Source organism: Microtus ochrogaster, linkage group LG9 (genome assembly GCF_000317375.1).
Source record: "Microtus ochrogaster isolate Prairie Vole_2 linkage group LG9, MicOch1.0, whole genome shotgun sequence".
NCBI lineage: Eukaryota > Metazoa > Chordata > Mammalia > Rodentia > Cricetidae > Microtus > Microtus ochrogaster.
Window position 1 is genome coordinate 19,947,831 of NC_022034.1, and position 14,843 is coordinate 19,962,673.

Sequence of the window (14,843 nt, forward strand, 5' to 3'; positions counted from 1 at the left end):
AAAAAAAGAAAAAAAAGAAATATGATATTCAGGCAACTGACAGAAAAGCCTAACTTTCTCACTCTCAAAAGTGGACCCAAGAAACAATGTTGATACCTTATGGTGAGTCTATGCCTTGGGATTATATAGTTCATTAGACCAAGGGTGAACATATGAGGATAACTAGGTATGCTCTTAGAAAACTGGGATTGGGACAAAGAAACTACCTACTTTTGCTTAGGTATGACAAGAAAACTCATTGGTTGGTGATGACAACCATGTGTTTTATATGAACAATGACATAGGAAAGCTATTCTTGTTAGAAAAGGACATTGAAGACTCATAATTCTGAACAGAAGTAAAATCAGCCTCCCTCTACCTACCTTCTTTTGTTTTTAAGAAAACTGAGTTTTCGCAATTGGGTTTTCTGAAGCCTCGTGAATTTTTTTCTAAGTTCTCCTTTTTCTGTACATTTAAGTCAAATTTGTTTATAAAATAACCACATTAGTTCTTTCATAAACTACAATCTAAACTATGACCTTTATTAAGTGATTTTACTTAATATTATCAATCTATTTTAGAGAACAGCATATACCTGGATCTCCAGCAGCATCTACCAAACAACTCACAAGTTTTTGTGAGCCTGCCTATCTATCTATCTATCTATCTATCTATCTATCTATCTATCATCATCATCATCATCTATCTAATCATACTGCTTTAAAAAATAGTTTCTTCTTCAACCAATTCACTCTTCCTGACTCACTAACTAGTCAACCATTTAGATACTGTTTCTTATCAGTCCACTGTATTTTAGTGATGCCCCCATTATTGTTCATAATTCATTGGAGATAGCGTATTGCTACATCTGTTTCATAAATACCCTATGATCTCATAAGTAATATATTTACTGTTCACACCTTTGTATTTGTTTTTATATTATAGTTCAAATAATGGAGCTCATGCTACGAGGTGTTCACATTTTCAAAAGTAAATATTTAAGCCGCATCTTCAGTGAGCACAGTTATTGAAAGCTTTGGGGTTAGTGGTGCTTTCTTCTGGAACAATAAAAGAAAAGATAAAAATCTGAGTTTCTAAAGAGTCACCTTCTACTTCTCATTTTCACTAACACATAGTAGCTCTGATAACTATTGTCAGTTATGGGCATAACCACATAAAGCTTCTTTAGCTGTTTTGTCAATGTCAACATTAAATCATATTTGATGTATTAAGTGGAAAGATAAAACCAATAACAGCAGCATCCTGGGACACAGCCAGCGTTAGAGCTGTGAAGGATCATTTGCTGCTTCATAACTGTGCTGACCTGGACACAGGTGGAACACAGGTGGACAGCAGGCTACCTAATCAGTCCCTGTCTGGAGAGCTTGCATTGGGTTATCACAAGCTGAGAGGGCAGTTAGAGTGCTATGGGGCAGGTGTATGTCTGTGCCAGTTGGCAGGAGACAAAGGAGTTTGCATTGTAGCTATCAAAATTGAACAATGAGGTATGTTAGTCCCACTGGGGGAGGGCCGTCACATAGCCAGGATAGCAGGTGATGGATTATATGTAAGGAAATGTGAATTATGCTAAGAAAGAAGAGGAACAGTATACAGAGCTCTTACTTTATCCAAGGTATTATTGATTTAAGTATGACATCCTTAATAATTGCAATTATCTACATTAATTCTAAAAGGTTTCCAGCCTATTGAAAAACACCCGTGTCTTTATAAACAACCAAAGAATCAAATTATCAAATGCCAGTCAAAAATCCAACTGTGATCATGATCGTGCTCTGAGAGTTCCTAAGACGTTGTTATTTTGGGTTTTGGTTTGTATGTATATATATATTTACTTGACCAGAGTCAATCTGTGGGAGTTGGTGGCCTAAACCATTCAGGAGAGGTTCGTTTTCTTCTTACTATTTTTGATGCTGTGGGTATAAGCATCTAAATTCAATGTTTCCTTTTCTGCAAACAACCCATGCTAGGCTATACTTATTTCCTCCTCAGATCTTTTTTTTTATTTATTTTTATTGAGCTCTACATTTTTTCTCTGCTCCCCTCCCTGCCTCTTCCCTCTCCTCTTCAACCCTTCCCCAAGGTCCCCATGTTCTCAATTTACTCAGGAGATCTTATCTTTTTCTATTTCCAATGTAGATTAGATCTATCTAATTCTCTCTTAGTGGACTTGTTGTCTAAATTCTCTGGGATTATGGTTTGTATGGTGGTTATCTTTGATTTGGCTCCAAAAAAAAATCTCTGATTCTTTTAGATTCTTGCTATATGGGCATATACATATGAAGAAGAACACTAAAAAGAAATCCCACACTAGCTTAGAAGCTTTTTTTATTTAGGGGTAGACTCACAGATCACAATCCTCTGCTGGAATGGGAAACAGCAACCCAATCCCACAGCCTGAAAAGAGGCCGTATAAATGCTTTACATCAGCATATATAGTATAAAAGGACACACCCAAGTGGGCGGGTAACTTAAAAACTACTGGCAGTAGGAATTCCTACAGCATATATATATATTCAGATTTTTATAATAAATACCCATGTAAGACATAATATGTGCCTCAAGAATTATAGCACCAATCATTTTCTGTTAATATTTTAAGTAACTCTGACAGGGCTTGCTAGAAAGCTAGATACGGTCTGTGTCAGAAATAGAGCAATTGGAGAAGACACCTTGTCTTTTACTTTAGATATAAAGGTTATACTTCCTAGATAGAAGCATATGAAAAAAAAACAGCTTTATAGAACAGACAGTGGAAGTACCAGGTTAGTTTTTATTTAGAGTATCGACAAGATATCAGAGTGAGCAATTACATTGTTCTGAAGTTCAAAATCCTCTTACCTAACCCTCTCATTTATAACAGATAAAAAGTTCAGTGCCTCTACAGTGACCCTAATTTCTATCACAACTTGTAATTTCAACTGTGGTGAAGATCATCCTCAAGTTTGGTATGACTCACAGAATTCATTGAAAGTTGTTAAACTCACTGTTTCACTGTTACAATTCATGACAACTAAAACATTCAATTTAAAATTGCAGAGGCACCTATGGCCAAACCTAAAAAGATCAAACTCCAAGCTCCCAGTTTCCATTTCATCAGTGTTTATGGATAATGCTCATGTTTCATGTAAAAGTATTCATGGAATATTGCCAACCAGGAAAACTAACATGTACTTTTACATAAACACCAAATAGTTTCTATTGGACATGAACTTTGTAGACATGAATGATAGCCCTCTTCTCATGGTTTTCAACAACTGTAGGTCTGAGCTAATAAATATAAAATGACACAAAGCACCCCATCCCCAATACATCATTATATCTTTTCTTGTTGGACCGAAGCATTTGCTTAAGTAAAATGCTCTTTCAAGAAAGGATATTCTGGAGTCTTAGATAGTACCACACAGGAGCCAGTAGCAAAAGCCACAGATTCCAACATTAAAAGTGAAATTAGAGGTCTGTGGTTTGGGTTAACAGTCTGGTAAGACCTTTATATAAAAGTTTGAAATACATAGAAAGTGTATTTGTTAGTTATTTTCTATGTTATCTGCATTGAACATAAATACTTCACTCCAAGGAAACAGTGATATATGTATGTGTGTATTTTTTATTTTTTATAATTGGATACCTTGCTCATTTGCTTATTTTTATATCATTAATATATGTTAAAATATATTTTATGATTGTACACAGCTTATTCAGTTCATCTTGAAACACCAATGTAGTCTAAAGTTTTCTTAATAAAAATAACCCATCAAAACTATTTGCTTTGTCTTCTCATGTATTTTTTTCTATTCTCAGCTTGAACAATGAAGAGATGATGAAACACAGAATCCAGAGTAGTCATATTTCACATTGTTAAGTTTAAAATGCATTTTGTGGGAGTCTATCTTAGCTTGCTAAAAAATCATGTTAACCAACCTGATAAATGGGCCTGGACAGTCTGCCAGGTGGCAAAACTCTTGCTCATTTGGCTGCTGAAATGGATACCTGGGTGTAAGAGGAAGCTGGGGACTCCCTTCCTGGGGCTAGGGAAGCATGAGCCTACATGAGATGTAGTGTGATTGATCTCTGTAGAGGAGAGTGCCAACTGGAGTGTGTATAAATGGTTCCTTCTGGAGTCTCCTTAAAAGCTAAATTGATGACAATGTCTGAAAAGAGCAGTTCAGACCTTTGTCCCCAAATGCTAAAGAAAACCTTGATTTCAGTCAATGCTGGAATAAAGAAGAGTATAAAAAAGGTTAAAAACCAACAATAGCACACATGTAGTGATGGATTCAGAGTTAACAGGATGTTCCCCATCTACCAAATAAGGAGGTAATTGCAGGAGAATTTTTTTTGTTACATTCTAGAAACCCATCTGTGTGGTGTTTCTTTTTATTATCATTGTATAAACTAATTACATTAGGGGAAAGGGATATTTAATTAAAAGTCTGTTTTGCAGAGTTGCAATTCTGTTCTGCCATTAAATAATTGGTTGCCAAATTTGTTAAGTAAACAATATTTCTGAAATGTTGCTGGAAATGTATTTGTATTGAGCATATTTTCAGGAAAATGTCTGTGCTCTTATTAAATCTAATAGATGTGTTATTGTATTTCTCTATCAACACCAAGTTAATATGAAACAGGACTATATATAGACATGTCAACTGCTTTGAAAGATTTTTCTCCTAAACAAAGAAAAAGACTAACTTATAAATCTTATAGATTATATATAAGAAGGTATATTTGTTTACATATGGTAAATTTGTGTAAGACTATCTTGTCAAAAAAAAATACCATGTTCATTAGTCATAAGTTGCAAAGAGAAGGATATTTGAGTTAGGTGGAGTGATAGATAATGATGCACAAAGGAAACATATAACTAATTTTGTAACAATAGATTTTTAAGGTTTATACTGATTTTCCTTTGGAGGAAATCTCCATCCTACTTGAGGGTGGAGTAACAAGGTTGTGGGTGGGATAATTGATGCACAATATATGTTTGTGTGAATTGACCTTGGTAACATGAACAATGGGCTTATAAAAAATATGAAATAATGTAATTGACGTGGTTTTCCCTGGGGAAGACTTTTCGACTCCTAACATTCATTAGTTGGCTACAAGTAGCATGCCTACATTTGGTGTCCTTGTTCAGCTTGTGCTTAGGATATACTTATCTATTTAGGAATAATGTATGCAGCATCGATTAACAAAAAAAAAGGGTATATGAATTTGAAAGACCCAAAAGGGGGTAAAGGGAGGATTTGGAGGGAGGAAAAGAAAAGAGGGAATTATGTGATTTTATTATCATTTCAAAAACTACCTAAAAATAAAAAGATAAGCTAAAATAAAAATTTATCCCATCAAATATATTAGTGAAATACTATCAAATATTTCATATACAATAAGTAGGAAAATATTAATTCTCTTGATGTCTTAAATGCATTAAAATTACTTTGTTAGTCCTCTCCTTTTTATCCAAGATATTCAAGATACAAAAATTTAGAGAGGAATTTCTGTTAAAATATTAGGGAAAGGAGAAGGCAAGGGAAGAGAGTAGACATGGAAAGATAGAAATTATATCATGTGATAGAGCAATGGAAGACTGATAATCCACAAGCGTACTCCAGCCCCCTGTTGGAGAAGGTGACAGAAAACAAGAATATAAAACCATGATTCCACTTGACTTTCCAACTGCTCTCCAGATTCTATCTTATTTATGGAAATACTGGGAGAATTTATTCAAATACTTGAGGGTGAACAGCCAATGGAAATAATATTTGTATAGAAATGCTTCCCTCACCTCTATTAATTACAGCTTAAGACTAGATTTAAATGATTATTGCAATGATTACATTTATCTACAAAACAGTGTCTTTCATAAAGAAGTATTGCACAGAACACAGGTCAAAAAAAATAATTGAAGACAACATTTCACTCAAATTCTCACGTAATAGAGGGCGGCTCCTACTAGCAACAGTGATTTATATTTTTCACTCTTCAATATCATCCCCCAGGGAAGCTGGCAAACTGAAGTCTGTTCCATTAATACCAGCGGGATATATATGTGTGAAGAGAATAAACAAACATTTATTGTACCTGGTGGCTCAATGAACTATCCACATGAGCTTTTAAAAGACTTGAAAATACTTGGCAGACATTACATTTGGAGGAGCTCTGCAAAAACCACTCTTCTGGAAATGTCTATTTCTAAGTCCGTTGAACTTTTTCAATCCAAGCTGTTAAATTAATCTGTAACTTGATAGCTCCATTTTTCCTTTGTTAACATGGGAATCTCCCAAAATGGTCTTTAAAGTTTTGAGATTAGGTTGTTTTTTTTTTCCCCTCCCTAAATCAGTGACAAATGTATTCCAGGAATGGATTTAAAGATATTTATTTTTCCACATCAGCCAATATAGCAACAATGGCAAATTGTCATTTATTGAAGGCCAATTTCGACAAGTTCCTTTTTGTGTTTTATATGTTAATCCATAGCCAGTGTTATTAGCACTCAGAGTCATGCACAAAGCACACCGATCATTGACTGCTGAACTTAGAACCAAACCCAACTCCTAAGCTAGAGTAGACTTTGGATTTAATTTTAATATAATTTTTTAAAATAAATGGGCTGAATAACTATCTTATTTTTATGCAGTCAACATTAGTATAAGATTTGTTTGCATTCATGTACTACATGCTGAATAGACATTTAGTTTTTAAAAATCTAGGCTCAATTTAAATGAGTGATTCTTAGAAAATTTTGCTTTTTTAATCCCTTTACTATTTTAGTAGTTGTGTCTCCAACAGCATTTATAACATTGCTATATTATGGTACTACATCGATAATGAAAATAAAAATATTTTATAATATTTACAATTAGTTAAAATAGCAGTTTGTGGTTTTGTTCTCATGATCTGACAGGTTTTTTGAATACACGTTAGATTTTTAGTTGAGAAATTTGCCTCCATTTCTGTTACCAAACATAATTAAGCAACATGCAAATGGATATAGAGAAAGGAGAGAAAAGGGGGTACATTAGTTGTTTTAAAATCTCTTTACTATTATGGTAATAATTTTCATCAAAGCAATTGTTTAGAGAAAATAGAAAGACCATGAAAGAAACATACAGGTGTTTCTACAGATGTAAGAATGAAGAGTGGGAGGAGACAGGACATTTTTTGACTTGATCTAAATCACAAAGAATTCAGTGACATGTTTTAAGTAAGGGTTCTTTTTTGAGTGCCAGGGTTCTGTGTATCAAATGTTAAAAGTTTTCGGCACTGAAAATTATTTATATCAATAAATTACAATAGTATTTAAAATAATTTATGATCTACTAAGATAAATTAGTGATTTGATATATTTTGAGCCATAATTGAAAGATGTTTTTCTAGAGAGTGCACATTTCTTAATATCTGAAGTTATGTATATTATACTAGTATATTGACTTGACAAAGTTGTTACAAAATTCAGGAGACTGAGACAGGAAGATCACTGGCAATTCATGGCCACCTTATACTAGATAGTAAGTTGCAGGCCCTATTAGTTGAAATAATAAATCGCTGTTTAAAAGAAAATAAATAAACAAAAATAAAGGAATTCCAACGCTAGCCCCCTGACCTGCACAAAGCACCTACATGTGACCAATATAATCATATGTCAAATTTACATTTCATTATTCTATGACCTGCTCTTGATTTGCTTCTGCATTTTTTCCCTTTCTTATTAAAGGTCTCATTCGCTTGCAAGAGCTCATCAAAGCTCCATCAAGGTACAATCTAAGACTTAAAATCCGTCAGCTGCCAGCTGATACAAGGGATGCAAAGCCTTTGCTGAAGGAAATGAAAAGAGGCAAAGAGTTCCATGTAATCTTCGACTGCAGTCATGAAATGGCAGCGGGCATTTTAAAGCAGGTAAATTTTAAGTTACTTAAATTCTTAGTTTTATTATAAAATTTTCTTTATGCTATGTTTAAAGATAATGACTTAGTGTTATATCATTAAGAAGTCAGAGAATGCATCTGAGCATGATTTTATTACAGAAAATCTGACAATTACTTTTTGTTAATTTATTTTAGGAAAAATGTAAAATCAATATTGAAAATCTTTAAAACACTGCAATTTTGAGATGAATTTCAATCGTTTGTTGATTATTGTGAGAGTTTACTAATTTACTCAAACCACCACATTGCACAATATTTTATACCATTAAAAGACAAAAGCAAAGATTTGAGTTCAAAACCATATTTTTTGGATCAAAAAGTACACAAAGTTTTGCATCTAGTCTCCAGCAGCAGCCCGCCCCCCATTTAAAGAGAGACTACTCTAGATTGCAGTTACAGTTATATAATGTTCACATAATGGTAGCATACTGAAAAACAAAAGGAATTTGAAATTTTCTTTTAGTAAGGCAAGGCTTTATTGTAGAATGAATACTGAGAACATCATTTGGTTAAATGCTAATTTCTCTGCACCTTCCTTGCTAGTAGTATGTGCTTTTCAAGTCACACAGTCTCTCCAAGATTAGACCGGGATAGCTCAGCTTCCTTTGGCTGTGAGGATGATGAAAAAGAGAACATATGTAAAGCAAGAGTTACTAGACACAGACTGAATCTGTGCTTTAAGCCTTTAAGTGTAGGATAAAATACTTGTAGAGCACTGTTAAGATTCGCATATTTTTATTGGATATTTTTCTAGCTTTCTATGCAGGTGATAAAGTATATGTGGGATTATGCTTGGCTTTGGTTTTTGTTTTGTTTCAGTGTGAACGTAATGATGGAATAAACACTAAAGCAGAAGTGAAGTTTTTCACGTTTTCTGAACAACACTTAATTTAGAGAAGTGGTCTTCTCTTTACTCCCACAGACAACTAGCTTATACCTCTTCTCTGGGCTTCTAACAAGCAATAGATGAGATTTTTCTTTTAAGAGCTAACTGATTTGTGCTTATGTCTGGAAGATGAGAAAACCTCCAATAACAGAGAGTTTTCTACCTTCTATTAGATGTATCCATTATATTATAATGTTCCTTAGATAAACCCTGCTCTGTTTGAATATGAAGACAAATCCCAAATAATATTTAATATTGAAATATACTCAGTAGCGAAATTGTTAACATTAGATTGGCCTGTGCGACATTTTCTTGATTTCTGATTGATGGGAGCAGGGCCCAGCCAATTGTGGATGGTGTCATTCCTAGGCAGGTGGTCCTGGGTTGTATAAGAAAGCTAGCTGTGTGTAAGCCAAGGATTACAGCAAGGATTGTTTCTCTGTGTTCTCTGCTTCAATTCCTGCCACCAATTCCTGCCCTCAGTGATGGAATGTGACTTTAGAATGGTGACTCTCAACCTTCTTAATGCCAAAACACTTTAATACAGTTCCTCATGTTGTGCTGACCCGCAACCATACAATTAGTTTTGTTGCTATTTCACAATTATAATTTTGTTACTGTTATGAATCATAATGTAAATATCTGTGTTTTCCAGGGGTCTTTGTTGACCCCTGTGAAAGTATCATTCAATCCCTTGGAGTCACAATCCACTGTTCGAAGTCAAAAAGCAAATAGACTCTTTCTTCCCCCACATTCTGTCCAGTCATGGTGCTTATCACAATAATGGAAATTAAACTAAGACAAGGCTGTAGTGTGATGTGATGTATGTGTGTTTCTGAGATTACGCACCATTGGCTGGTAGGGGACTACCAGAGATATCTGTTTAGAGCTGAACAGCACAAGTAGATGAGCTTTCAGAAGTGCTCCATCCAAGAGATGATAGGAAAAAAACAGAAAATAATGGCCTTAGTCAGCTTAACCTTGTTGTTTTATAATAAAAACAAACAAAAAAAACATAAATTAAACATTTGTTCAAACTGTATTTTTTTTTTTTGCCTGAAAGCTCTGAAAGAGAGTGAAGCCCAGGATTGACTAGGTATCCTTAGAGGCAAGTTTCATACATTAATCGACAGTAATGCTTAAGCAACAGATAATTCCACTTCAATTCAGATTTCTGACAGAGAATTCCCTAGAGCAAAGCCAAGATGCTCAGAAGTAAAATCTCAGGAGGACATTCTATCACACAGGGCAATCATAACCAAGGACTTCAAAGTTGAGATCAGAGAATGTGAAATAAAATAAAAAAAAAAAACCTTCATCTTGGAAGAAATGTAAAAGCTAATGCAAATATACCCACAGCAACAAATTATAAAGTAAATTTAATATTTGATATTTGTACTTTCCCTCTGTCCTTCACTTTTGTTTTGTGAGAACAATCCTATTGCTGAATCTAGCAGGAAGAATAGAATGCTTACACAGCATGTACCTGAATGAAAAAACTGCTAGCTGCATGCTGCAGCTTCCCAAAGTTTATCTGAAACAAATTCATATGTGGTCTTCATGAAAATATGATGTATGCCACGATGTACTTCCTTTGAGGCTTCCCCAGTAATATCATTCTCAAGAAGGTGCAAATATTTTTCCTTTGTGTGGTTTGAGGTTTGGAAAGACACCTTGGTGTGTAGTTAAGGGGAGATACAGAGCAAATGACTATGAAGCTAATCTTGGTGGTAATAACCCTCTTGTTTCTGAGGTTACTAAATGAGTACTAACATCTTTAGATCAAATATTATAGTTTATGATTTATTCTTAGTTTCAAAATCAATGTTTTAAAAAATGTTAAATAAAGCCATAAACCCACTCTTTATTATAGACTGTTTTTCAAGGTAATAAAGAAGAAGCCTATGGCAGTTTACTCCACCCCCTTACCATGGTTCAACTCCTATTCCCTGTTTTACAAGCTGGCCTGAATGGCTAAAAGTTACAAATTATCAATGAAATGGAAATATTTTTTAGAATTCACATATTTTTAGAAAGGAGTCAACATCTTTTAGAATATATAATATACACTTTTATAAAATACCATGGATGAATATGTAGGAAAAAATCCAAATTGAACACCATTAGTTTGTGGTGGTTAAAATGGAGTTGGGAGGCATAGTTAATGGAGAACCCATGATTCCAGTACATGTCTCCTGAAACATTAGTGTGCTTCAGATTTAAGCTGGATTTAGACCAAGCCAAGTTGCTATTTTGCAAACTTTTTTTTTTCTTTTTTGAGACAGGGTTTCTCTATAGTTTTGGCGCCTGTCCTGGAACTAGCTCTCCTAGTCCAGGCTGGCCTTGAACTCACAGAGATCCACCTACCTCTGCCTCCCTAGGACTAGGATTAAAGGCATGTACCACCACTTCCCCGTGGCAAACATTTTTTTTTAAATCAAGGTGGCAATCCTGTAGCCCATATAGAAAATGGGACTACAACCAGCTTGGTCTTGCAGAGTCACATTCCCTCTGACAGCTACTGTCACAATTTTCAGACCAGAGATGTGATAGTCACGACCCTTATAGGTTTAACCTATAAATATACCTATTGTAGTATGAAAAGCTCTGTGAATTTAGCAGAAACAGTTCTCACACATTCTCCTGGTTTTTGTTGACTTGAGTAACTTTGTTTTCACATTTAGTGTCTCCAACTGTCTTTTAGTCAGGTCTAGACTCCAAATACTAGAGATAGAGCCATCGTTACTCTGTTGGGCATTTTATTTAACTTTGTTATGTGCTAGTTTTCTTTCAGTGCATATAATAGTTGCACCTACATTATGAAGTTTTGATAGTTTAAATATTCAATATATTTAATTTAACTTTTTATATATTTGTAATATCAATGATATTTGTACAACTTATTCTTTATCTGTCTCTGCACATTTTGAGCTAATGTTTTTAGAAACAATGGTAATATTAAGCTGCCATTGATTGAATGTAGATACGAAGGCTTCTGTACATTTTGTTGGCAACAGACATTCTCTAGTGTAACAGATAATGTAAATGTTTAATGAGGAAAATATCCCTTTACTTTGCTTAGGGTAATTTAACCAGAAGTTATAGGGGTATAGAAATGTTACTAATTCAAGAAATAGAAATCAGTGATTTTTCCCTATTTATTTTTCTGTGTTTAAATCTTTAGTTTGCCAAGCAGTATTTTATGTGTTCTATTTTAGAAGTGGCTATTCCCTTTATACTGAATAACAGTTAAAATATACAAAATTTAGTCTACATAATTGCGAATGCCAACCTACGTCTATGAAGCTTTCCTGTTCGTTGCACACAGGTAGTAGCTGAGAAGGCTACTTCGCAAATGATTTTCGAATAGTTAGAAGTGTGTAGGAGACTATCAGATAAGAATACTTTCTTCCATCTAGGAGTTCTTCCTTTAGCAATAAATAAATAAATAAATAAAATAAAAGAATGGGTTTTCAGTTTCACTGTCAGCTATTCATCTATTCATTTCGCTTACTTTTTTAGAAGTGAAAAAGACAGGCATAATTCTCATCAGTGCAAATTTCAATACAAAAGGAACTTGACCTAAAACCATTGTCAGTCAGAATCTGTTAAGAAATGTAGAAAAGGGAAACAAAAACAAATAGTAAATTTTATCTGATCTTTGAAAAAAGTCAAAATATTCAGTTAATTATCCATATTTTTAACAAGTTCTGATTTACATTGCCTTTCTTAATGTCACAATTATTCCTAAGGTGCAGAGAAAGAGTACTACTTTACCTTGTTCTTTGTAGCTCTTCCTGCTAATTTCTCAACAACAACAAAAAACTAATCAAATAAAAGGATGTCTCACTAGGATATTTCTAGTGTGTGTACTATATGTAAACCCAAGGAAGAAGTGTGCTAATATCAAGTTTTAAATCAATTTTAATGTTTTAAACTATATATAAAGTTTTACATAAACTTTACTGCTGTTAAACTATAATGCTATCGATTTTACCATTGCAAACATTCAAACAATAGCTTTACTGTCAGAAGAATAGGTTCAAAAATTCCTTTTAAAAATAATTGTTTTCTTACTAGTGGGAAAATTAAGTACGATCCAATTTTATATACCATGAGTAATGGAAGTTAACTATATATCAGTTGTATATTTTGTCATTACCTGCCATACTGAAATAATATTTTTCACATTATATATACCCTCAATGCTAATCTTTTTGTTTCTTTTACTTTTTTACCTCTTAGGCATTAGCTATGGGAATGATGACAGAATACTATCATTATATATTTACCACTCTGGTAAGCAATTTATTAAAACATAAAAATAATGCTGTAGATTTTATTATTATGACTATTAAGAGGGTGGAAATGTTGTTTTTGAATGGGAAGTAATGTAACGAACAACACATTTCTACTTTATACTTTATATTATCTTAATATAACTGGAAGGAATCATGAGATAGAACTAATAGCTCTTGGGGGAAGCTGATGGCTTTGAATAATATCATTTCAGTTATCAAGTGAAAGTGTTGTGTGTCTAATTATGTGGCTCCAGAGCCTTTAAGGGCATAGTAGGTGTTAAAATTAGCTTACCCACAAAAAAATCCCAGTGTATTAGGCAACCACAATGTCTCATGCTATTATCATTGCTCTTTTTTGTTTGTTTGTTTGATGGCTGGATTTGGGTGTGTTTTTGATATCAAGCCTTTTTAATTGCCCTCTTAGTTGATTAAATTGTCCATATTTAGTAACATTTTAGGTTAATATGATTAAACTTGCAATAAACATGTTGCCTATTACTTTTACATTTTGTCCTGAAATACCCATGACATTTTCTTTATTATGCAGGAAAATTTGTCTTTACTATTTTATAAATGGTTCTTGCAATCCTGCCTGTTTCCTGTGATGTTGTGATTACATGTGTGCATACCAAGGCCATGTTTCACTTATTTCTTTCTCCATTTAGCTTTCAGATCTGATTTCTCCTGAGAAGTAGCTTTCCATCTCTTTCACTAGACCTTTCTTTCCCATTTCCAGCCTGTATCCTATTATCCTTTACCTGTAGATTGTCATATCTTGAGTGATCAATTACCACATTTGCTTAAAGAATGAGTAAAGGCATCTGTACAGTTTTCATGGTCATTACAGTATAATTCTAAATATTGTGGTATTGTTATGAATTAAAAACATCTAAATATCAATTCATTATTTTCCAAATCAATTCTTCTTTGATTTTATTGAAATTTTCAAGTAAAATTGATTCTTATATACTCCACATAATTCTACTCATTTGTTCTTTTCTCTATAGCTTCTATAGCAGTTTTTTTTCTATTCCATTTAGGAACAGTTCAGTCAGTGTTCTTGCTATTTATTTTTAAATGTTGAAATTATTTTCCTTGCTTTTGCAGTTAGTAAAATCCAGTTGTTCTCAATAGCTTTCTGAGAGATGATGATTCCTCCAGGAGTATTTATTGCACAGCCTGGATGTTTGCTATATATAAACACGAAGACTGGCTCTGCTATGTTGCTGCATCACCTCTTCCTTGATGATTTTTACAGTTTATAAAAAACTGGGTAATAGGAAGGAGAAGATGGAATGGCTCTTTCCTTTTCACATGGGTCCACATAATTCTATTGCAACTTGATTCAATATAATTGTAAAATTTTGAAAAATATTATTATCTTATAGTTAAGAAAAGAGTACAACATTTATTTTTAGGAAAGTTATAACAAATTTGCCTGCAAATAAAGGTTTATACTTCTTTAATTATAAACCAAATTTCCCATTTTCTTTGCTTTGATTCTCCTTTGCAATCAAATTGATTTCAATCAATCTTGCATGAGAATCATGCTTTATATTTTCTCCCTCATATTTCTACTCATATTTTCAGTGACATTGACCTTATCAATATTCTGGTCATTCTTTAAAGCAGGTGTATGTGGGTGGATGGGGACGGATTTCCTCATCTTACAAAATACATGGTTGGGACCCATCTGAGCAAAAGATGAGGCAACGGGGAAAATATGCATATATT

At 33.6% G+C, this 14,843-nt stretch overlaps 1 protein-coding gene across 6 annotated transcripts in view; it reads left to right on the forward strand.

Moving 5' to 3' along the window:
* The window catches only part of Grik2 (glutamate ionotropic receptor kainate type subunit 2), a 588,331-nt gene that overhangs the window by 236,368 nt on the left and 337,120 nt on the right, over positions 1-14,843 (forward strand). For all 6 annotated transcript variants that reach the window (XM_026787407.1, XM_005363515.2, XM_005363512.2 and 3 more), the window contains exons 5-6: positions 7,712-7,893; positions 13,054-13,107. In XM_026787407.1, coding sequence (XP_026643208.1) covers positions 7,712-7,893; positions 13,054-13,107 — 236 coding nt within the window. The remainder of the gene's footprint in view (positions 1-7,711; positions 7,894-13,053; positions 13,108-14,843) is intronic.